Source organism: Apis laboriosa, unplaced genomic scaffold (genome assembly GCF_014066325.1).
Source record: "Apis laboriosa isolate Shangri-la unplaced genomic scaffold, ASM1406632v1 scaffold56_cov145, whole genome shotgun sequence".
Taxonomy (NCBI): domain Eukaryota; kingdom Metazoa; phylum Arthropoda; class Insecta; order Hymenoptera; family Apidae; genus Apis; species Apis laboriosa.
Window position 1 is genome coordinate 1,624,483 of NW_025223765.1, and position 23,383 is coordinate 1,647,865.

The window sequence follows — 23,383 nt, forward strand, 5'->3', positions numbered from 1 at the left end:
TATAAATGTTTTAATATATTTAAAAAAATCATTTAATTTTAAATTTAACATTATTATAAACAAATATATAAAGCAATAACCTCTCGCACATAATAGTGCCTGAATTAATATGAATCACTATATAAAATTAAACTAAATATTTGAACCGTCAAATTCATTTATACAGGATATTAATATATTTATTTAATAAATATATTTATTAATATTTAATAAATATATTTATTAAATTTATATATTATTATAAATTTATTCATAAATTATAAGATTGATTTTAAAAATTAAAACAAAAAAATGCCGATTAAGACTTTTAAATTATAAACAATTGCGACATCTACATTTTATATGTATGTACTTATATCTACGCGCATATGCACGCGGTATTTAGATGAAAGAAAAGGGGGGAAATTTGCAAACGATTTCTGTTTCTAAGAAAAGGTTAAGAATCGCGAGAAAACGCTACTGTTTCGCATTTTCTTTCTCTGCCAACAATATAGTCAGTGGTAAAACCCTTTATTCTTCAGCATTATCCATTAATAGTTCAACATTAATTTGAAAAATTCATTAGCTAATATTACAGCATTTCATTAATTTTGAGAATTCTTTATCATATTTTATATTATTTAATATAGTATTCAAATAATTTTATTTAAAAATATTTAATAAATTTATTTTTTTTTCTTAAAATTTATTTAGGTTTATAAATCATTAAGTCGTTCTTTAAAAATTGTAAATATATATATATATATATATACACATTATTTTGTTACATTGAAATTAAAATTAATCATATTAAACTTTTACATTAGATAGATTAGATAAATTTTTATTTATAGAAATTATTCGAAATTATTTTTGAAAATTAAAGAATTAAATGAAATAAAAATTTTAGTTGAGAAATTTGATTTGAAAAATGAAAAATTTTTAAAATAAACATTTATAGAAAATTAAAATAAATCTTATTAATAGTTTATATATATAATAGCTCTATTAAAAAGTATATTTTAAAAATATGAATAAAAGAAATTAAGTACAATCGATTTTTACAAATTTTTAAAAAAAGTGTTATATTATTATAACATTGGTTAAAGACTTAATTTAAATAATATCAATTTAATTAATTCATTTTTAATTAACTTTTATTTCGCGATTTTTCAACAGTTTTTCTTTTAAACCATATTGCACTGATGAAATTAAATAAAATTAATAATAAGTGAAAGATATAATGAATCTGAAGATTGATGAATTTCCTATTCATTTATTTTTTATCGAATAATTTTAATATTGTATATGATATCATTGATATCATTGTCATATTGCAAAATATTTATTTAAATCGTCTTATTTCGAAAAAATTTTTTTTAATTTTTTATCGAAAATGCATTGTTATAATTTTTGAAAAATAAAATCAATTAATTAGAACAAAGTATAAATATAAATTAAAATATAAAATAATTTAATATCCAATATTTTTTAATAAGAATCTGTAATTTCATTTATAATGAAATAGATATATTTTGTTGAGAAATTCTTTCGAAAATTAATATTTTACCTTATGTTTTATTCACTAATTATTTAAAATATTTATATATTTATATATTTACTGTAAGATTACCTTACCGGTTTCAATAATCTTCAGATATTTATATTGCCAAGATCAATGCCCTGAATAACTTTGCTTATAAAGTGATCATAATTCTTAACTTAAAATTTAAAATGATTGACTTCAACAGTTACGCGAGAAATTTCAAAAAATCTTTCTTTCTTCTATTAATTTTTATTAATTTGACTATGAAAGTAAAAAAATATGACATTTTGTATAAATCATGACAAATTGAGATAAAGTAACTGAATTCGAAATAAATAGATCTTTTTACCTATCAAAAAATCTTGTAAAAATGGAAATATATAAATAATTTTGGGATATATGGTTTCTTTATAATCCATATATAATCACTGGTTGACTTTAACTTAAAAATATAAAAAATATTTTCGATTCTAAACGTGATTTTTTATTTTTAAGGTTTAGAATAAGTTTTAAATCTAAATTATATAACTTTTAAGATTATAAATTATTATTAAGTTTAACATTTATGTAAAAATATTTTTAATTTTATATATTATATTTTTAGAATAAGTTTGGATTAAGTTTAGATCTGACTTAAATTATAGCTTATTTTGATTAAGATTATAAATTATTTTGGATTAAGTTTGGAACAGATTTAAGTTACGTATGTGTTATTTTTTTTAACATTCAGTTAAAAATTTAATAAATTTGATTTATGAAATTTGGTATGTTCGATTTTGAATTAAAAACAAAATTAAACATAATTTCATGATAATTCAAGTCTATGTTTTGTCCAAAATAAATTAAACTACAATTTCAACAGGCTCAATCTCTAATCTAATGCAAATTTTTTAATACTATAGCTAAATATATTCAATTTCAAATAATAATAATATAATATAATATAATTTATATAATTATATTATCTTATTATTTATTGTCTAAATTATTCGTATTATACCAATTATCGCATCAATGAAATATTTTTAACAATCTATATTTAATATTATATTTTGTATCATATTTTGAAAATTATATTATATTAAACTATATTATTAAACTATATTAACTAACTATATTATTAAACAATAATATTAGAAGATCCAAATGCAATTCATAAAGTTATAATGTATATTTAAAGAAGACGTATTGAATATAATATCTTCTGTATCTTATTCTGAATATCTTCTGTAACTTTATATGTACTTATATATATAATATTATATATAATAAAAAATTTTTGAACATAATAGTATAAAAAAATCTAAAATATTTCTTTCATCTTCTATTTTTAAGATAAGAAATATTTATTATATAGATAAATTTATCTTTCATATGGCATAAAAAATATATACCATTTCATTTAAAAAACTTAAGGTCATCTTAATTTTTCAGAATATTATATATAATATAAAAAAATCAATATATGCTATCATATTAATCATAGAAAATTATAAAAATTTTTTTCTATTTCATTTTTTTTTTCTATTTATTATTTGATAATAAAATATATTACATGATAATAAAACACATAACATTTTACAAGAATTTAATTTAGGTTTGGATTAAGGTTTGGGTTAAATTGGGTTTTGTAATGTTTAAAAGATAGTTTCATTTATTTTACATCTTTGACAAGATGTTGTAAGAAATTGTAAATAATATTATTTTTTAAAATTTTAAATCAAAATCAAATCAATCCAAATTAAATCCAAATATTAATTGTTTAAATCGCATATCTAACTCTATCTTAAACTTAAAAAACTCAAACCTACCAAATTTCACTCAAATATTTATTAATACAATATATGACAGAAAATATTTTTTTGATAAAATGGCGATATATACATTTGTATATATAAGAAAAAGTTATTTAGAATGATGACCTTAACATATTTCAAGAACATTGAAATTGATGAGACAATTACTATTCTAAATAATTTATCTTTTCTTTTTGTGTTTCTTATATCATTCAAATAAATCATTAGAAAAATAATAAAGGTACATATTTTTTTTTTTTCATTAAAATTTTCATCTTAACATTTGATTAAAAGATAAATTAAGTGTACAAAAATATTATAAAATCGTTTCAAATCTTATAATGTAAGTATTTTATAGTTGAAAATATGTTATATCGATACAACACTGAACATTAAAGATGAAAATACAGAGCATTAATATGTATAGATGTCAATTTTATTCAATTAAGTAGAAAAGAAGAGATCATAATTGTCCATCAACTTCAAAGAATATTAAAAAAAAAAAACTTTGTTCTCTATGATAAAATATATTTCTATTTTATCCAATTAAAAAAAAGAAACATGCAAATTATGAAAAATTAGAAAAAAATTTATGCGTGTTATTTATATAAACTACAATGTTCAAATATATATGTTTTACAAATAGTTGATAAAAACTATTTTTATAATAACTGTTAAAAAATGGATAATTTTAATAATAAATTATTTTTTCAAGAAAATTTTTGTATTTTTTTACCTCTTAACGTCCAATGTTGTATCTACATGCGTTAAAACAGAGAATATTTTTTAGGCCGGTTCAATATCAATATTTTCGATTTCAAAATAAGTATAACATATACATGTTATCATAATTTTAAGATAACAATTTTAAAAATCCGGATATTAAAGGATTAACCATCGCAAAAACTACATCTATATATGTACTTATTGTTAGAAATCGATTTCTATTGATTCGAATTTTACGTATTCCTCTCTACACCTCGGCTGCTCCGCTGTTCGATATCTAACGATCCTACTTTCGATTCGTTTGCAATTATTGAAATATATATATATATATACGTGAAACAAATTAAATCGACGACGAAAATAATTCACGCTTTAAAAAATATTTTACAAAATAATTGAACGCAATATCATTTTTGGAAGTACTTTTATTAAGAAATACTTTGCACTTATTAAATGCCTTATATTCTTAATTTATTTTAATTATAATAATTATTGTTATAGCGTTGTCCTATCTTTCTACTTAGAAGCATGCTTCGCTAACACACGTTACACGACCCTAAATTATAAGCAATTTTTTTTTTTTTCCTTAACGTACAGCTTATGCGTTAAATCAAACAACAATACTTTAATTTCACGAAGCCGACAAGTGCAGAGTTTTCAATGGAAATCTTCGCAACCTACGAAAAATTCTGTACAGAAGTGCTTATGTGTTGCGATTCGAGGAAACTTCGAATTCGATTTATCGTTATATGCTCCAATTATATTTTGTCCTTCTTTTTTTCTTTTCTTTCTTATCGAATAAAAAAGATATTCATAATAAATATTTGCAATAATTATATTATCAACTTTTACTAGATAACCGATTAATAATTTCGGAAGTTTCCTCTCGAAATCATTCGGTAATCGTGCGAACAATGCCGTCGCCCTTTTACCAATCTCTGCCTCTGTCTTTCATTCCGTGTTTTCCACTTTTCTCTTCAAGGGCCACGACAAAAACGTAGAAACAAGGAAGAAAAAGAAATACAATTCGACGCTTTCTCCTTCCCCTTTCTCTTCTTTCCAATTCTTCTCCCTTTCGCTTTTTTCTCCCCTTCTTTTTCCTCGTTTTCTCTCGATTAATTCGATTTTTTTTTCTCTTTCACGATGTAATATCCGAGCGACGGGTGCAGCGCACTTTTTTTCCAACTTGAACAGCGCATCATTTTTTGCACGATCATGTAAATATATTTACCATTAATCGCCAATTTATTCGCGTCTTAAACGTTGCGTTCATTCAAACACATGGGTCACATTGTCGTGCAATGCCGTCGCTCGATTGTATTTCATTTGTGTTTTCTAAATAACAAACATTCAGAGAGAGAGAGAGAAAGAGAGAGAGAGTCTATCTCATAGCTCGATACGACGGCACCTCGACCAACGTATACATGCCAACGCTTTCTTAACGGTTACGCTAAATTTGTTACTCTTAAGGAACCTACGTTTAGAAAATTGGACTTTTTAGAGGTTTGTGTTTTTTTTTCCCTTCGAAAAATATCTATAGAACGTTCTTCACGATTGTAATTCGAGCAAGGAATCGATCGATCGGTCTATTTATTACTTCGGGACGGGAAGATCGACCGAGAGATTTTACACATTGGACTAATTTTTGTTTTTGCTCTAATATATAATAATAATAAAGTATTCATCGTTCAAATCGAGTTCGAAAAATTGCAAAAATTGCAAAAATGAATCTCCCTTTTTACTTCATCATCTCACTCACTCTTTATTCCAATCGTCCATATGTTGAAAATTCAAATACTTCACTTTTAACGGAAGAATATATAATAAAATATATATATATATAAAATATATATATATATATGTATATGTATATGTGTGTATATATATATGCATACATATAAATATATGTATAATACACACGTACGAATTAAACAAAAAAATATTTTTAAAAAAAGGCAAAATGATAGCTACATAATAAGATCAACGAGAAGACCGATCGATCGTATTCCCACTATTCGTAGGACATTGATCTCGGTAACTGTAAAAACAAACCTTAATGTAGCAATCGATTGATCATTGTAATAAGTATAATCGCAAATTCTATCTACAAATAATAATACCGCCATATAAAAGTGTATTTCGAAGCGATAATCTAATTACGTAAATTGCCTCGAAATGGCTACGATCTACATATTCCTAGGGAAACAGCTACAATAATAATAATAATCATAATCAATCATAATCATAATAATAATCAATTATAATAATTATAATAATAATAATAATAATAGTCAAGTATCGTTCACGCTTCTTTGATTGTTGTTTAGTTTATATAGTTTAAGGGCATTATAATACATGTGAGTATGACATGGCTTTCCACTAAAAATATTTGTTAGATACGCTGAGCATTACTGACTTAAGCACTGTACTAAATTTACGTAAATTGTATCGTTATTATTAGAAAACTAATTATTCTTCATTGGTTTGAAATACTGGTTTTTAATAGATCTGTATAAAACCTTTGTCAACTGGAACTCTTTGAACGATGATTCGCGCGATACGAAATCTCGAGCAACGATACTATGCATTTCGATAAAAAACTACCCCATTATTTATTTTTTATTTTAACATCCGATTTTAATCATATAACGCTCTGTATACGATGCAATTTATATCTTTTTTTACTTTTCTTTTTCGATAAAGATCAGATTAAATCAAATCTCATCGAAAAAATATATATATATATATATATATATATATATTAAAATATAAATATATATAGATATACATATATATATATATATATATATATATATATATAAAACATAAAAAAAAGAGATAAAGAGATAAATAGGGAAAGAAGAGAAAACGAAATTAGATCTATTTGAATGAAAATGGATAAACGAATATAAAATTAAATATGCGTTTCTCTCCCTTCCTCCCATCCTCTAACCATTATTTTCTCTCTCTTTCTCTCTCTCTCTCCCTCTCTCTCTCTCTCTTCCTGCAATTTAGAATTCCAACTATCTATAATAAAAAAATCAAAATCGGAAAGAACATAATATATTGTAGAGAGGGAAAGAGAGGCAGAGGTAGGGGTCCCTTAATATAAAAAGTAGATTTTTCAATCCGTTTCCACCTCGAATTCACGCGAATGTGATTACATGTTAGGGCTTCCTACGTACCGCGAGTAACCAAATGTTCACAAAGTTTCCTAACCTAATTTTTAGTTGTTTTTTTTTTTTTTTTACACGGTATTCCGCATATTGTCAAGTATAAATAAAGTCAGGATTTATCACGAGGCCAGAATAAAAGGCAGATACGTTCTGAATGGTAGGAAATTGTCTGTACAGCGTTTCACTTTGAATACTTTTCTATTTCACTTCTTTTTCTTTTCCTTTCTTCTTTTTTTCTAGATTTCTTTCATCATCATCACATCTTCTTTTTTATCTTCATTGTCATCGTCATTATCATCATTATCATGATCATCGTCAATATCATTATCTTCACTTTTTAACTTTTTTTTTTCTCCCATATCTGGCACTCTTCTATTTAGGCTGTTTTCACGTTTTACGGTAATTTACTTTGCTGGATTATTGCATTGCATGGAAAAATATGGCTTTATCCGAATGCTATTTAACAAAGGCAATACACTGTACGATTACATTTTGTGTATATGTGTGAGTGAATGTGTATGTAAGAGTGCATGCGCGCGCGCATGCACATACGTATATTATATGTAAGATATACGTGCATGCGCGCCGATCATGTGTATACACAATTTTAAATGTATGTACTAATCATTTTAATCTTTCGAAAAGGCAGATCCAGTATTCATAAAAGGATCATACAATATATTCGATCACTTGTATGAAAACTGCTGGATTTTGACGATAGATTATAAATATCATTTGTACACTAGCATGTAAAAAGCATTACGCTACGTACATCATGATCATTCGTTTCCCGTAACGTCCTTTTTTCTTGTGACGAAAGCTAAATTGTAAAGTTTTTCAACGGGTACCGGTTCATCGAGCCATTGAATGTGTAGTTATCGAACTATACATGTTCATATATTGAGCTTATACATATATATGTTCATGTATAAGTTTCGATACAATTTTCATTCTCGTAATTTATATGCGTATGTATATACGTATTATGTGTGTACATGTATGTGTATATATATGCATATATAAATATATAAACACACGCATATACAAAGGCAGAAAGAAGACACCTTCCACGCGCAAAGTGTCTACAAAAATATTTGTGTAGTAGATCCAGATTTGCGGTATAAGATTCGACGTGGTTGAGGATCAGCCACGTGTTACCAGTCTTGAACATAGTGACTAATTCGTTCATGGACGAAGCATACGATCATGTGATACGTATAATATATCGTACGTCTTTTAAAATCGCGAGCTTCGATTCCACCGTTTCTGTCTTGATTTTTATGTTAAATAAAAGTAATATAATATTCGTAAACGACTTACTATATTTTGTTGGTTTTAAAAACCGAAATTTAATGCTTAATATCTCGATATCTAGATAAATCACTACTATTCAAAAAAAGCAACTTAATAGAGTACATGTACATTTTATTCAAGTATATACACATATATATATATTTATGCATTTACATATGTACATACACGCGCGCATAAACCCATACAGGCACAGACACAAACATGGACATTCACTAAATAGACAACAGGCAAAAAATTACATGCGCGCACGCATATATACACATCTACATATATATGTATGTGTATATGTATAAATAGGACGTAATAAAAAAGAACCTACCCTATAGATACGTATTATCAAAAGATTTTCCATTGATCGTAAAAATATGATTCGAGTGACACGTTCAAACTTTTCCATGAACCGTATTTTGTAAATCTGTTATAGCAATCAGTGTATAGGACTCAAAAAAATACCTCTTACGTTATCCATATACGTAAGGTGTATGTGTCACTAAGTAGAAGAACGGAACACGGCCCAAAACTGAACCGTACAGACGATTTTCGAACGCTGTATCGAGATGTATTTTTTTTTATTTTTACATCATAAAATTTGTAGAAAATAAGAGATGAAAAAACTATCACTACAACCAAATATAGATTATTTTTAATCAATGATTACATCTACAATGATTCTCATGTAAACGAATCATTTTTTCATCTTTTATTAGTTTTGAAACATATCCTTTTCATTTCGATGCTGCGTTCGAAAACTCATATGATGCTTATGTACACGGAGCCGAGCTGTTCAAGACTAAAGTGCCTATCGTGTACGATACGTACATCTTGTCAATTATTTTCTATTAAATTACTATCTTCTGTAAATGCAATAAATGTGTATAGAACAACGAGCAGTTTGACGAAAACGCACTTGCACTAAGCATGCGTAATCGCGTGTCGTAAATGTTTAAACGAGAAACGAATAACTCAGTGTGAGTCAATAAAGATGGGAAGAATGACAGCCTGGAACAGCTCCGACGTGGCAATAAAAAATTTGTTCGATTCAACTCAAATCTAAAAACTCGCTACTTTTCGTACTACACTACGGTAGGCTGGAATTTAGGCTTTCTGGCAAACGATAGTTCATCATATGATATGGCGGACTTGCAGGACTTCCCGGTTGACTATTCATGCCAAGATTACTCGAACCACGACCGCGTTTTCGCCTTTGTAATATACCTTTCCTAACCATATAGAATCGAATCGTACTTATCGGAATTTTGTACTTTTCTGAAGCAACTTGAAACGTCATACCACGTGCTACCATATCCGAAGCTTGCTTCAATTCCTCTTCTGAACGTCTTTGTCGTCTTTGATAACCTGAAAATTATATAAGAGCAAATATAATAAAAAAAAATATCTTGTTCATCCTGTCAGATTATTTAATTGCAATCTAATAAATTTTCAGCCAATGATTAGTCAATAGTCAATAGTCAATATTAAATATTTTTAAAATTTAGTGCTATTTATTGTGTTGAAATTTGTAATATTATAAATAACAGAACATACAAAATTTTATAAAAAATATGCATGATTTTGATAAAAGAAAGTTCTTTGATTTATTTATTCAATTTCAATGCTTATTTATTAAATTTTTTATTATTATTATTTATCCTTTTTTTGTTCTATCTTTTCCTCCTTACCTTCAATTGCAGGAAACGGGCTACTAGGATTACAATTGCTGCTCGGTACCATACTAATGGAGTATGGCTTGACATCTTGCTGTTGGGTAAATTGCTCGTCTGGTTCCATTCTAACCATGCCCTGAGTCTCAGTTAAAGTTGCTTCGCAAACGCTAAGTGCTTTTTCCAAATGTTGTAATGCCTCACTGTGCTCCATATTCATAAAATTTGATGAATTAGAATTCTGTGGAACCGGTGTAGTACTGTGTGATGGAGCATTTGCTGTACTAGATGCAGCAATCGATGTATTCTCTAGAAAATTAGTATTTGAAGTTCCATCCTCAGATGGAGTTTCCTCAGATTTATAGTCAGATCCATCCTGTTGTGTGATCGTAGGTGCAACAGTAGCATTAGAATCGCATTGTTGTGAACCACTTTCACTCGAAGAATTATCACTTGATCCTTGAGTAAATAAACCACGAACCTGGTGATATAATTATTAAGTAAGAATCAATACAATCTATATGTATCTTTTCTAGAATTCCATATAAGTATTTACTATATAAATAAATTTTTATTTAAAAAATATTTTTATTCATTTACCTGCAAAACTTCAGCAGCTTGCATTAATTTACCAAGTTGCTGTTGTTCCACATATACTTCACCACGATACATAAACTCCACTAATGCTTGAAGTTCCCACATTCTCATATCTCTCAAAAATATAATAGGATGAGTGCAAGGTATTTCTAATAATAAACGTTCCAAATAATCACTACAAGCGGATAATACCACTTTGTGACACTTTATTGAGCCTCCATCACAGGCTAAAGTGACATCAACAAATTGTTCAGAACTTAAAAGTTTTGGAAATGCACTGTGCATATTTGATTGATGAGAGTTCCATGAAACGCAAAACTGTTGACGATCCCCACCAGGATAATTACCCGGCGTAGGCAGGTTGCTTCCGCTTTCCATTATTCTGCAGCTTTAGAATAAATTTCCTGTCAATATCAATATATTTTTCTTTATATTTTACATATTTTACATATTTTACATTTTTATATTTTAAAAAAATTTCATAAAAATATTATAATTATTAAATATTGTAAAATATCAAAATTGTTTAACGTATTTTAGATATTAAATAACTATTATACATACAAGCTATGATTTAAATTGTTATGAAATAAATATTCCAAATAATATTGTAAACAATAAAATCCATTTATTATATTTTATTTCAGACTTTTGATATTTTAATTTTTACTTGTATAAATATATAAATATAATATAAATATATATCATATCGTATACATATATATACATTTAATTATTATTGTAATTTTATTTATTTCTTTATAATCAAATATTTCAATTTTTTATCAAATCAATGTATTAACTTCAAAATATTTTATATATTTCAAATAAAATCTTTTTCATTAATGAAAATTTATTGAACTCAAAAATTATAGATAAAAAATACATATATATATATATATATATATGAATAAATTAATAAACAAATTATATTTTTTTTATCAAAGAATAATATTATAATAAAACACTTTAAAATAAATATTAATATAGATTCCATATAAGGTAATGAAAATATGTTTATATAAATATAAAATATATAAAGATAAAAAATAAATACAAAAATTATATTTATTTAACAAAATTTGTTTAGAATAATATACAATATGGCTGTATTACTAAAGAAATTTTAGTATCAACTATACAAATTTATCTACTATTATAAATAATTATGTATAAATGCGTAATATATAATTGAAAAATATAAAAGATATACCTGCGATCCAATATTCAAATTGGTAATTTTATTGTAGCTTAGTGCAATTATAAAGGAGAAAATCAACATCGAGAAGCCTTTAAAGAAAATCCATGGCACTAGCCGAGAACGAATGTGCAACAAAACAAATCTGTCGTTGGAAGCACATAAATGAATTCCTCGGAAAAAATGTTCAAATACAAACTTTAGTTATGCGGCGTTTATCGTAATCACGTGCTCAAAGCGTACTAGCCGACAGGTTAACCAAAAAATATCGAATGTACGTGGAGATGTATAAGATTTTTTTGTCAATAGAAAAATGGTGAAATCTTTGTGGGAGACGCTGTCGGCGTGAGTGCCATCACCCCCCAGGAACGCCTTGAACACAAGTTTGGTCTTTCTTTTTAATTTCCGAAATCAAATCCTATGAACTTTGAGAATCCAAACAACGAAATATAGTATAAATTTTACAGTAAATGATTTCACTCACGAATTTTCAGCTTGGTCGACTCCTCTCAGATTTTCGCGTCGCTTTCGGGAAGAATCCCTTAAGAAAACATTCATCCGCCGAGATTTGCACTAGCTAGGGGAGCTCGAACGAAAGGGTGGGGGTAGTAAGGTTGGGGGTAGCTTAGTGGAACACTAGCGCACCTCTTGCCTTTCCTGAAAACTCTTACGAACGTTAAACTCCCCGAACCTTTGTCTACAACCAGTCTATATATATTTATGCATAGTTATCTATTTATATAGCTATGTTATATAAATTTCACAGTTTTTATTAAAAAAATTCTATAATTTTTAAAATTATTCTTTATTAAAAAATTAATTTTTATAAAATATTTTTATTATACTTTATATCAATATTATTTTTTATTTTATTTAAAATCTTAATCTTTTTTTTCACTGAAAATAATAATTATACATATTGATTGGTTTAAACGATTGAAAATGATGACTTTATAAAAATTTTTTTTTTTTTAATTTTTTATTTTTTTCAACATTAAGATTTAACAAAATATATAATTTTCTCGTATCTATTAATTAGAATTGTCACTATTTCTCCTATCGGATTTCTATACATGTACATTCGCGCCATTATATGAAAACGCTCCATAAACTTTAGAGAAATTAAGGTTATTAACGTTTTCATTGATTCAAGTATGCGATATAATACTAAAATATTAAAACATATTTAGAAAATGATTAGTAATTTATTTTATAAAAAATTTTATAATCCAATATAATTTTTGATTAAATGTATCTGTATTTTTAAATTTTTCATTTTTTTCCTTTTTTATCATATAGATCATAATAATAGTAATTTTTTATCAAATTATTTTCATGTATATAAAACATTTAAAATTAAAATTATTGATTATATCATATCCAATGAAAATAAATTATCATTTAATTAATTGCATGTGAATTTTTATTGGTTTAAAAAAATATTTTAAAAAATATGTATTATTTTATTTATTAATTATTTTATTTTTATTTAGTGATTTTTCATTAACATAAATTTATAATAATGATTCTTCATTCATATGAATTTTATTTTTATTTAATTCTATATTTATATGAATTTTAATAACGTAAATACAATATTACCATTAAAATTGATTGATACATTCATTGACACATTTATTTATTGTATGAAAATCTTAAATCTTAGTATACTATGATTGAAGTTTAACTAACTTTTTACTTCGTTGGATATTTGGTAAACAGTAATTCCATTGTTTTCTTTATTTACATGAATTTTATTATAAAATAGAAACAAAAGCGCACGAAATATGTCCAAAATAACTGGTTATGATACACATGATGATGGACCAGGTTTTGTTGGTATTAGATTTTGTCAAGAATGTAATAATATGTTATATCCAAAAGAAGATAAAGAAAATAAAGTTTTAATGTATGCAGTAAGTATTTTATGCAAAATAAATTTTATCTTTGAATCAAATTATTTAAAATTTTTTATTCTTAACTTCGTAGTGTAGAAATTGTGATTTTAAACAACTCGCTGATAGCAATTGTATTTACGTGAATAAAATTATGCACGAAATAGAGTAAGTAAAAGTGATAATATACATAACTTGTAAATATATTCATATATATAATTTTTAAATTTTCATCAGAAACGAATTTTTTTCTTTATTTTTAAAAATAAACTTATAATTTTTACAACAAAAATGTGTTATTGTATTTTATTATAATTTTTTTTATAATTCTAGTGAATTGACACACATTGTCGCAGATGTTATATCAGATCCTACTTTACCAAGAACAGAAGATCATCCTTGTCCAAAGTGTAACCATAGAGAAGCAGTATTTTTTCAAGCACAAACTAGACGAGCAGAAGAAGAGATGAGGTTATATTATGTGTGTACTAATCAGCATTGTTGTCATAGATGGACAGAATGAAATTTCAGAAATTCTCTGTACATATTAAATTTATATATTTAAAATATAAAAACTAAGGATGTATATTACTATAAATTATTATACAGAAAAAAATTTTAATAAAATACATTTTTGTATTATAATATATAATTTGTAATATAATAATTTATTTCGCATATAATAAATATATATTGCAATAAAATTATATATAAAAAAATTAAATTTATATATAAATTTCCTTAATAATAATTTATTTATATATATTATAATATATATTAATTTATACATATCATAAATTATAAGATCGTAATAAATTAACTAACTGATTTTTCTGAGATGATTAATCTATCAAAAATTAAGTTTTTTTGAAATTTATATGTACTTATGCGCACGCGTATAACAAAGTTATTTGTGCCTCTAACCAATTTTTCTTTAGTCTCGAGATTGTTTTTTAATAGGAAAGCTTCGAACATTTTTCTTGTTTCTAGAATTTACGAAAGTAATAACGGAAAATAGTAGCAACATCAATCAAATTTCTATAATGCTCTCTTTCTTATTTTATTGATATAACATTTATGTGAGACAGATTAATTAATGGGTGCAGCTCATACGACTAAAGTTATAGAAAAAATGGAGAAGTAAAAATTATTTCTATTATTTTCATATTTGTTTTTTATTAATATTTGAAAGCTAGTACAGGTTATCTAATTTTGAAAATTATTTTAGTTCTCAATCTTCGAACAATCGAGAAAAAACAGAAGGACAACCACGCGTAAACAGCAGAGCAAGACCATTATCTATTGAAGGACCATCAAGTATGAATAACACCGAACCACAAGTACTTGAACCATTACCAAACCAACCCAGACAACCAACAAATTTACAAGGATTGCTCAGATTTGCTATGGAAGCAACAAATTCTCAGAATGTAACCAGCGATACTCCATTTCAATCTATGGATGAAGAAGTAGGTAGCATAAATATATTTACTTTAACTTTACTATACTTATTTTAATTATCTATATAATTTCTATAAGAAATTCATTAAAGATATATTAAAAATCTTGCTTATAGAGACAAGAATTTTTGAAACAAACTCTTTCCTCATTATCATGTAATATAATTGAGGAATTACAAAAATCCATTAAAGTTTTGTCAAATGTAATTGATCTTCGTCCAGATGATGATACATCACAACATGAATCTGCTTTAGAAAAAATTGCAGATTTTGTAGATAATATAGACATTGCCAATGATTTTTATAAAATAGGTGGTTTTTCGATATTTGGTCCATGCTTAAACTCTCCACATAGCAGTATTAGATGGAGAGCAGCAGATGTAATTGCTGAATTAGCTCAAAATAACCCCTTTTGTCAAGAAAGATTTTTAGAAACTGGCTTGTTTCCTATATTATTGAATATGATAGATACAGATCCTGCAGAAACTGTTAGAATTAAAGCTTTGTATGCAGTATCATGTAAGTAAAAAATTTTTATAATAATAATATATATAATATATATAATAAGAATATAATAATATATATAAATATATATTAATTATATATTTATTTATATTAATTTAATATTAATTATATATATTAAATATAGGCATAGTTCGAGAACATCCAATGTCTTTAAAATACATGGATATAAATGATGGATATTCAATTCTCTTAAGAGCTATGCAGAGTTCAATAAAAAAATTACAAATTAAATCTGCATTTCTCTTATCTTCTTTATGTAGTAAGGAAAATGTAAATGATTTAAAGTTAACATTAGTGAATATGGGTCTAATTGAACAAGCAACAGGTTTGCTGGCCATTGGTGATCTACTTCCAGAAATTAGGTATTATTTTATAAATTTATTTTTCTAATATAATTGAAATTGAATATGTTGAAAGTATATATTGAATCAAATTTAATATATTTCAGAGATCAATTGCTAAATATTCTTGATGGTTTGACCAATGATAATTTTTTCCCTGCTTTAAAAGAATGTCGACGACCTGAACTTTGCTTACAATCTACTATAGAACGTTACATAAAAGATTTAAAACAAGAGGAAAATCCTGATCAGATAGATGTATGTTATCGATTATTGAATAAAGTTTTCTCTGATCAGGATACAAATCAAGAAAGATAATTTATAATAATATTGGATCCCTTTTATGTGTATTAAATTTGTATATCATCAAATATCATTAATAAATAAAAAAAATGTATTTTATTTATATTACATTACACATGTTTGATTTATTAATCATTTCTATAAATGTAGGAATCAATATTTTATATATTTTCCTATATATTATTTTTATAAAAAAACTTTTGAGAAAAAAGTATAAATTATATTTTGAAAACAAAATTGTCATATAGGATGTAAAATATCTTTTGCATATCGATTTTAATGTCCAAAACAAACATAAAAAATAATATACAAAAATATCGATAAAAACTTTTTTATTAACTTATTTTAATTTAAGTTTGATAAATAAGCAATAAGTTAGATGAAGCAAGGCAGAGTTGACGTGATAGAGATAGAGTTATTTTATTCTCTTTTCATTTCATCTAATTGCTTAAATAAATAGGCAAATCTAAATCGATATTTTTATATATCAATTTTTATGTTTATATAATAAAATCATAAAAAAATTGTTATTTATGAGTTAACCGATATTTACATTTTATATAAATATTTATTTAAATATTTTCGATTAAAATGTTTTCTTCGTATTAATATAATTAGATGTGATGATAGAAATTTCACATTATATATTAGATGAATAACAGTTAAAATATCCCTCTATCTTTATTTCTTAATGCTTAATTTAAAATTTTCAATTTTACCCGGTCAAATTGTATATGATTTATATATGAATGATGTAAATGATGATGAAGCTATAACGTTTTGTTGGATGAATTTTCATATAAAAGTTTAAAATTTATTAAACGTCAAAATTAAGAAAGGATAGCTATGGCTAATGAAAAATCTATACAGCAAACAGAAGATCAAGAATTAAACGATTTATTAGACAGTGAGTAAATATAATATTATATAATTTGTCATTAAATGAATATAACTAAAAATCCTAACCTTATAGTATGTAAATGTTTAACGATTTCATCTTTGTTTTTCTTTGATATGTTTCTTAAATAGATATTTATATTTAATTTTATTTAAAAATTTTATATAAAAATATGAAAAATGTGATATAGTCAAAATAAAATGAAACAAAGGAGGAGGATGAAAAAAATAGTAAAGTGTTAGTAAATTTTTATAAAGACTGTATAAATATACTATTTTTTTCTGTACTAGTATTTTTTTATAAAAATACTAATTAATTTTTTATTATATAATTTATAATATTTCTAAATTTAAAGAGAAAAAAGAAAACATTTAAGATAATAAATATTTTATTTTAAATTTAAGTTTAATAAAAATTATTGTTATTTATTAGGTGCTTTAAAAGATTTCAATAAAGAACAAAAATCAGAAAAAGAAGATATATGTAAAGTAAATATTCTTGAATCTATGCCAGATAAGAATATATCTGATATTTCAGAGGATGCTTGGACTACAGATTTTATTAAACAAGCAGCAGAACAATTTGAGGAAAATCTACAAAATTTTATTCAAAATGGTAAATTTTATAATTTAAAAAAAGATATAAAAATGATATAATTATGTAAGAATGATATAATTAAAAGTTTTTTCATTAGGATCAGATAATGAATTAGGAGCTTCTTTCCAAAAAATGGCACAAACAGTTGCTAGTGTAATAAATGATGAAGATAGTTTTGATAAAGATACTGTGAGTACAGATTTCAAATCTGCCATTACACGAGCATTAAATGATTTATCTGCAACATCCGAAAATTTACAAGTAATTATTTTCAGAAATTATATGATTTTTTTTTTAATCCTTTGAATCTTTAAATTCATTCATAAAAATATTGTAGAGTGAAGCTGATTTATCAGATATATTTGGACAAGTATCTTTAGAAGATGGTCCTGGTGCTATTTTACCATTTATGCAAGGAATGTTACAGCATTTATTATCTAAAGAAATTTTATATCCATCATTGAAAGAATTGATAGAAAAATATTCTGAATGGTTAGAAGAAAAAAAGACAACAGTATCATCCAATGATCTACAACGGTTTACAAAACAACTTAAATTAATGCAACAGGTTATTATATATATAATCAAAATAGCTATAAAAATATATCATTTCCATAAATATTATACTATTACTTTAAAAGCGGATAAAATTAATCTTTCATTTTAGGTATGTATTGAACTTGATAAAGAAAAAGATGATGATACGGAAGAAATAAAAAGGAAACATTTTGAAACAATAATATCACTTATGCAAGAAGTACAAGCTTGTGGTCAGTTACCTGAAGAATTGATAGGTGAACAGACAACACCTTTTCAAATTGATACTGAAGGTGATTCTGTGATTCCAGCATTATTACGTAGCATGGAATCATCACAAAACTGTTGTTTAATGTAAATTAATTTTAATAATTATTCGCAATTTTTATGGCTCTATAATAGAAGACATTATTATTTAAAAAAAAATTGAGATAACAAATTAAGATATACACTCCATGGGTATTTATATGTATATATATATGTATGTGTATATATATATATATATACAAATGATATATGGGAAAATATTTAATATGATTTATTATTCTTAATAATAGTATGTTCAAGCGATCATGATTATATAAAATGTTCCTCATTTATAAATTTTATATGTTTAGGTATATATGTATAGTTCATTGAAAGATATAAAAAATACAACAATTATTGAATGCTAGTGATATAAAAATATTAATATATATTATCAATTAATACTATATTTGTAATTATATTATCTCTAAACGAACTATATATGTATTATCATAAAATTAGATACATTTTTGTATACTAGAAATAATTTAAATTATTATTGCATTGGAGAAAAGTAAAATTTGGTCATATTACTAGCGCTTTAATTTACATGTACAATTATTTATAGTAATTGTAAAATTTTACTTCTATTTTAAATATTGTTTGAATATTTTATTGTTATCTTATTTAAATATGTTCTTTCTTCTAATTCGATTTAAGTGCAATATGTATTTTGTACAATTATTCGTGTGTTTTTTTCCGCAATCGAATTTTTTAATAATAACAATTATAATTTTAAATGAAACATTAAATATACATTATTCAAGAAAGAAAAAAAGAAAAAATAATTACATGAGAAAATAACATATGAAATGGTTAATAGTAAATACTGTACTTAGTATAGTCTTTTTTTTTATAATCATAAATATATTTTAAATTTTTGTTTTATTTACGAATATCGATGTATCTCATATATAAATATGAGATGAAGATATTTTTAAATATAAATTACATCAATATAATATATATTATCAAGATTAACAATAAACATTTTTGTTTTATTATTATTATATTATTGCTAATTTAATAATTAAATGAAATTAACATTTTTGACATCTAACCAAAATCTATAGATGTAGATGATATCGAATAAACTAGAAATTACAACGAAGATAAAGCAGCAACTCCTGGTAAAACTTTTCCTTCAAGTAATTCCAAACTTGCACCACCACCAGTACTAACATGGCTTACTTTATCTTCTGTTTTCCATTTAGCAACGCAAGTAGCTGTATCACCACCACCAATTATAGAAATAGCACCTTTTGATGTCGCTTCAACAATATTATCCATTAGACTTTTAGTGCCTTTATTAAAATTTTCAAATTCAAAAACACCAGCTGGACCATTCCATACAATTGTTTTTGCTCTTTTAATAGGTTCTGAATTGAATTCAATAAAATTGATAAATATTTTTGCAATGTTGATATACTATAAATTGGTATAAGATAAATTAAAACTTACGACTAAATAATTCTCTTGATTTTGGTCCAACATCAAGTCCCATCCAACCATCAGGTATACCACTTTCTATATCTGCTGCACCAACAGTTGCATTTTCTGCAAATTTATCTGCCGTAACAAAATCAACTGGTAAATGTATTTGGACTTTATTTTTCTCAGCTTTTGACAATAAATTATTAATGATTTTTGCTCCTTCCTCATCAAATAATGAATTACCAATCTAGATTAAAAATAAATAATTTAAGTAATTTGATAAAAGTAATTTAAATTACTTACCCTAAATGAAATAATAGTTTTATATATTTATATGCACTTGCCTTCATATTTTTCGATATTTTTAAAAAGGTATAAGCCATTCCACCACCTATTATCATTTCATTAACTTTATCTAGTAAATTATCAATCAACTGTATTTTATCTGCAACTTTAGCACCTCCTAATATTGCTAAAAATGGTCTCTCAGGATTCTCCAATGCTTTGGCAAAATATTCTAATTCTTTCTTTAAAAGAAAACCACTAGCTCTTATTTCATATCCTTCACCAAGCATAGAACTGTGAGCACGATGAGCTGTACCAAAGGCATCATTAACATAAACATCTCCTAATTTTCTCAATGATTTCCTAAATTCGTCTACTTTTGTTTTATCTGCTTTTATCTAATAAAATAAAATAAATTGCTTTATCAAATTTATTATATAGATAATGATATCATCATATATAATTTACTTACTTTCTTTCCATCTTCTCCCACTCCTTTACCTTCTTCTTCTATATGAAACCTCAAATTTTCAAGTAAGATAATGGTTCCTGGTTCTGGATTAGCACATGCATTTTCAACCTCTGATCCAACACAATCATTTAAGAATAGAACTTCCTTTCCAAGAAGAGATTTTAATTCATCAGCTACAGGTTTTATAGTATACTTCATATCTTTTTTACCATCTGGACGTCCCAAATGTGACATTAAAATAACAGACTTAGCTTTTTTTGAAAGAGCATATTTGATTGTATCCAAAGCAGCAACAATTCTTTGATTATTGGTGATTTTACCATCTTTTAAAGGTACATTGAAATCTACCCTATAATAGCATTAAACTTAATGATTAATTATATGCTTGAATTATTATTAAACTTACAATTTGATTATGAATAATAAGTAAAAGACATTAAGTTATTTTTTTTTAACCTATGATTACGGAATATCAATTATTTTATATTAATATATATCACATTATATATGAAATTAAAACATACGAAACATGAGAATATATATTTCATACAATAATGATATTCTAGCTGAATTATAAATGCAAAAAAGTATTTACCGTATAAGCACTCGTTTATTTGTAAGGTCAACTTTATCAATGCTGAGTTTATTCAGTGCCATGCCTTTTGATGTTGAATACGTTAAATTTGGTATAATAGTACTTAAGACAAGAAACGTATTATTAATGTTCCTCAACGTTAATGTAGTTTGTTCAACGTTTCTATTAGTAAAACTTTCGATCACTTTGGAATATTTTCTATCGATACACTTCGTTTCAACAAAGTCAAAGCAAGGTCGAAGTATACAGCGACCTCTTAAAAACTTTTGAACTATACGCATTGAAATGGCTATGAACTTATTTTATACGTAATGATTGTATGAATTGTATGATGCTAGTTTCATCATATAACGAGAAAAGTTTGAACTATTAGCGTTTAATTTGTTATTCATTTGTTGTTTATAATATATATATTTCATAACGATATTCTGAAAACTGAAAAATTTTAGAAATTAATATTATTGAAATTTTAAAAATTATCAAAATTGTAAAAAAATAAATATAAAAATATTCATTTGAATAAAAAAAAATATATAAAAAACAAAATACATCAAATTATATAAAAATTCAAATTTGGATAATTACATATAAACTTATTGTAATTTAAGATATTTTATAATTTTTATAAAATCTTTTATAAAATATTTAAAAATTTTTTAATTTGATAATAATTTGAAAATTATTATTTTATAAATAATTTTTTTGAATTCTCAAACTGATTCAGAGTTAATAGAGAATAATTGATTATTTAAAAATTTTTTTTTAAATATTGTATTTTAATTAATTTCTATTAACATAAAATTTTTATAAATTTTAATAAAGAAATATTTTTAAGAATATGTAGCATGAATTATAAATAATCCTTGATCAATTAGTTAGTTATCTTAAGATTAAAAAAATATAAATTAGATAGATAGAATTATTAATTATTAAATTAGATTAAATAGAATTATAGATAGATAAATATCATATCGACTTTTAAAATTATAACTTTTAAAATTCGACAATATTTTTTTATTATTTTTATTTGTCATAAAATATAATTGGAATAAAATTCAATGAATTTTTAAAAAAATAGTATATAATAGATATACAGGGTGTCACAAAAATGTGAGAACATCCGTTAATTGGAGATTTTTAATAATTTTGAGTAATATTGTTTTCGTTACAAAATTTCGTCTTTGTTAACTAATTATTAACAAAAAACATGAGCCAATTACAGAACGTGTAATCTAGCCGCGACATAGTGTTGGCTATATTCTATTGATCGATAAACAAATCCAAATAATATATATCGAAAAAAATATGTTAAATATTATATAATTTACTTATTGTTGATGATATAATTTGATAAATTTTTTATCAATAAAAAAATATTTGTTACATTCAATAAATTTCCTTTGATATTTTATTGCTTGGACTTGTTCGGTTGACACAATCAAAATTATCGTCGCGGTTCAACTAGGCTATGCGTCTATGATTAGCTATTATTTTTTTGTTAATAACTTATTAAAACTGTAATGAAAGTTTTTGCAAAAAAAAATATTAAAATTACTTAAGAATCTCCAGTTAACGGATTCTCACTTTATATATAATATATAAATATATACACAATATATAAATATATACACAAAATGAAGAGAGTGATGTATTCATATATTTTATTTATTTATTAAATTTTACAATATTAAAAATGTTTAAATATATTGAAATTGGCTATGAATATTAAATTAACAGAGAAA

The 23,383-nt window shown here is 24.4% G+C and overlaps 5 protein-coding genes across 10 annotated transcripts; 3 read left to right on the forward strand and 2 right to left on the reverse strand.

The window, feature by feature from the left end:
- Positions 1 to 7,044: 7,044 nt before the first annotated feature.
- Positions 7,045 to 12,597, reverse strand: LOC122717648 (broad-complex core protein isoforms 1/2/3/4/5-like). Of its 5 annotated transcripts, XM_043941899.1 has the most exons (5): positions 12,478 to 12,597; positions 12,009 to 12,365; positions 10,799 to 11,199; positions 10,217 to 10,679; positions 7,045 to 9,893 (listed from the first exon to the last, which is right to left on the reverse strand). In XM_043941899.1, exons 3-5 carry the CDS (start codon positions 11,171 to 11,173, stop codon positions 9,616 to 9,618), a joined length of 1,116 nt encoding a protein of 371 aa, XP_043797834.1. In that variant the 5' UTR covers positions 11,174 to 11,199; positions 12,009 to 12,365; positions 12,478 to 12,597; the 3' UTR covers positions 7,045 to 9,615. The 5 variants fall into 5 exon arrangements, with proteins under 5 accessions (XP_043797834.1, XP_043797831.1, XP_043797836.1 ...); XM_043941896.1 differs by lacking the exon at positions 12,009 to 12,365 and having other exon boundaries at positions 10,799 to 11,183; positions 12,478 to 12,586; XM_043941901.1 differs by lacking the exon at positions 12,009 to 12,365 and having other exon boundaries at positions 12,478 to 12,584.
- A 1,035-nt stretch (positions 12,598 to 13,632) lies between these two features.
- Positions 13,633 to 14,519, forward strand: LOC122717697 (DNA-directed RNA polymerase II subunit RPB9). Its single transcript, XM_043941997.1, has 3 exons — positions 13,633 to 13,909; positions 13,983 to 14,056; positions 14,222 to 14,519. The coding sequence occupies exons 1-3, from the start codon at positions 13,781 to 13,783 to the stop codon at positions 14,409 to 14,411; spliced, it is 393 nt and encodes a 130-aa protein (XP_043797932.1). The 5' UTR covers positions 13,633 to 13,780; the 3' UTR covers positions 14,412 to 14,519.
- Positions 14,520 to 14,811: 292 nt separating this feature from the next.
- Positions 14,812 to 16,616, forward strand: LOC122717691 (hsp70-binding protein 1). Its single transcript, XM_043941980.1, has 5 exons — positions 14,812 to 15,028; positions 15,117 to 15,357; positions 15,465 to 15,867; positions 15,998 to 16,235; positions 16,322 to 16,616. Exons 1-5 carry the CDS (start codon positions 14,985 to 14,987, stop codon positions 16,530 to 16,532), a joined length of 1,137 nt encoding a protein of 378 aa, XP_043797915.1. The 5' UTR covers positions 14,812 to 14,984; the 3' UTR covers positions 16,533 to 16,616.
- Positions 16,617 to 17,276: 660 nt separating this feature from the next.
- LOC122717690 (peroxisomal biogenesis factor 19) lies at positions 17,277 to 19,119 on the forward strand. 2 transcript variants are annotated; one of them, XM_043941978.1, is made up of 5 exons: positions 17,277 to 17,424; positions 17,848 to 18,030; positions 18,110 to 18,273; positions 18,350 to 18,580; positions 18,680 to 19,119. In XM_043941978.1, exons 1-5 carry the CDS (start codon positions 17,364 to 17,366, stop codon positions 18,905 to 18,907), a joined length of 867 nt encoding a protein of 288 aa, XP_043797913.1. In that variant the 5' UTR covers positions 17,277 to 17,363; the 3' UTR covers positions 18,908 to 19,119. The 2 variants fall into 2 exon arrangements, with proteins under 2 accessions (XP_043797913.1, XP_043797914.1); XM_043941979.1 differs by having other exon boundaries at positions 17,294 to 17,424; positions 17,953 to 18,030.
- Positions 19,120 to 19,328: 209 nt separating this feature from the next.
- On the reverse strand, positions 19,329 to 21,937 carry LOC122717700 (phosphoglycerate kinase). The gene is made up of 5 exons (XM_043942006.1): positions 21,642 to 21,937; positions 21,047 to 21,395; positions 20,634 to 20,972; positions 20,317 to 20,536; positions 19,329 to 20,234 (listed from the first exon to the last, which is right to left on the reverse strand). Exons 1-5 carry the CDS (start codon positions 21,920 to 21,922, stop codon positions 19,957 to 19,959), a joined length of 1,467 nt encoding a protein of 488 aa, XP_043797941.1. The 5' UTR covers positions 21,923 to 21,937; the 3' UTR covers positions 19,329 to 19,956.
- Between the last annotated feature and the right edge of the window lie 1,446 nt (positions 21,938 to 23,383).

Excerpts from the sequence above, each read along its gene's own strand:
- LOC122717648 (XM_043941896.1), bottom strand. The coding sequence starts at position 12,551 with ATGAATGTTTTCTTAAGGGATTCTTCCCGAAAGCGACGCGAAAATCTG. Across the intron at positions 11,184-12,477 it reads GTCGACCAAGCTGAAAATTC|CTGCAGAATAATGGAAAGCG; the intron begins GTGAGTGAAATC and ends TTTATTCTAAAG. Across the intron at positions 10,680-10,798 it reads AAGCTGCTGAAGTTTTGCAG|GTTCGTGGTTTATTTACTCA; the intron begins GTAAATGAATAA and ends TTATATCACCAG.
- LOC122717697 (XM_043941997.1), top strand. The coding sequence starts at position 13,781 with ATGTCCAAAATAACTGGTTATGATACACATGATGATGGACCAGGTTTT. Across the intron at positions 13,910-13,982 it reads ATAAAGTTTTAATGTATGCA|TGTAGAAATTGTGATTTTAA; the intron begins GTAAGTATTTTA and ends TTAACTTCGTAG. Across the intron at positions 14,057-14,221 it reads AAAATTATGCACGAAATAGA|TGAATTGACACACATTGTCG; the intron begins GTAAGTAAAAGT and ends TTATAATTCTAG.
- LOC122717691 (XM_043941980.1), top strand. The coding sequence starts at position 14,985 with ATGGGTGCAGCTCATACGACTAAAGTTATAGAAAAAATGGAGAA. Across the intron at positions 15,029-15,116 it reads GTTATAGAAAAAATGGAGAA|TTCTCAATCTTCGAACAATC; the intron begins GTAAAAATTATT and ends AAATTATTTTAG. Across the intron at positions 16,236-16,321 it reads GATCTACTTCCAGAAATTAG|AGATCAATTGCTAAATATTC; the intron begins GTATTATTTTAT and ends AATATATTTCAG.
- LOC122717690 (XM_043941978.1), top strand. The coding sequence starts at position 17,364 with ATGGCTAATGAAAAATCTATACAGCAAACAGAAGATCAAGAATTAAAC. Across the intron at positions 17,425-17,847 it reads ATTAAACGATTTATTAGACA|GTGCTTTAAAAGATTTCAAT; the intron begins GTGAGTAAATAT and ends GTTATTTATTAG. Across the intron at positions 18,581-18,679 it reads AACTTAAATTAATGCAACAG|GTATGTATTGAACTTGATAA; the intron begins GTTATTATATAT and ends CTTTCATTTTAG.
- LOC122717700 (XM_043942006.1), bottom strand. The coding sequence starts at position 21,922 with ATGCGTATAGTTCAAAAGTTTTTAAGAGGTCGCTGTATACTTCGACCT. Across the intron at positions 21,396-21,641 it reads AATAAACGAGTGCTTATACG|GGTAGATTTCAATGTACCTT; the intron begins GTAAATACTTTT and ends ATGCTATTATAG. Across the intron at positions 20,973-21,046 it reads TGGGAGAAGATGGAAAGAAA|ATAAAAGCAGATAAAACAAA; the intron begins GTAAGTAAATTA and ends TTATTTTATTAG.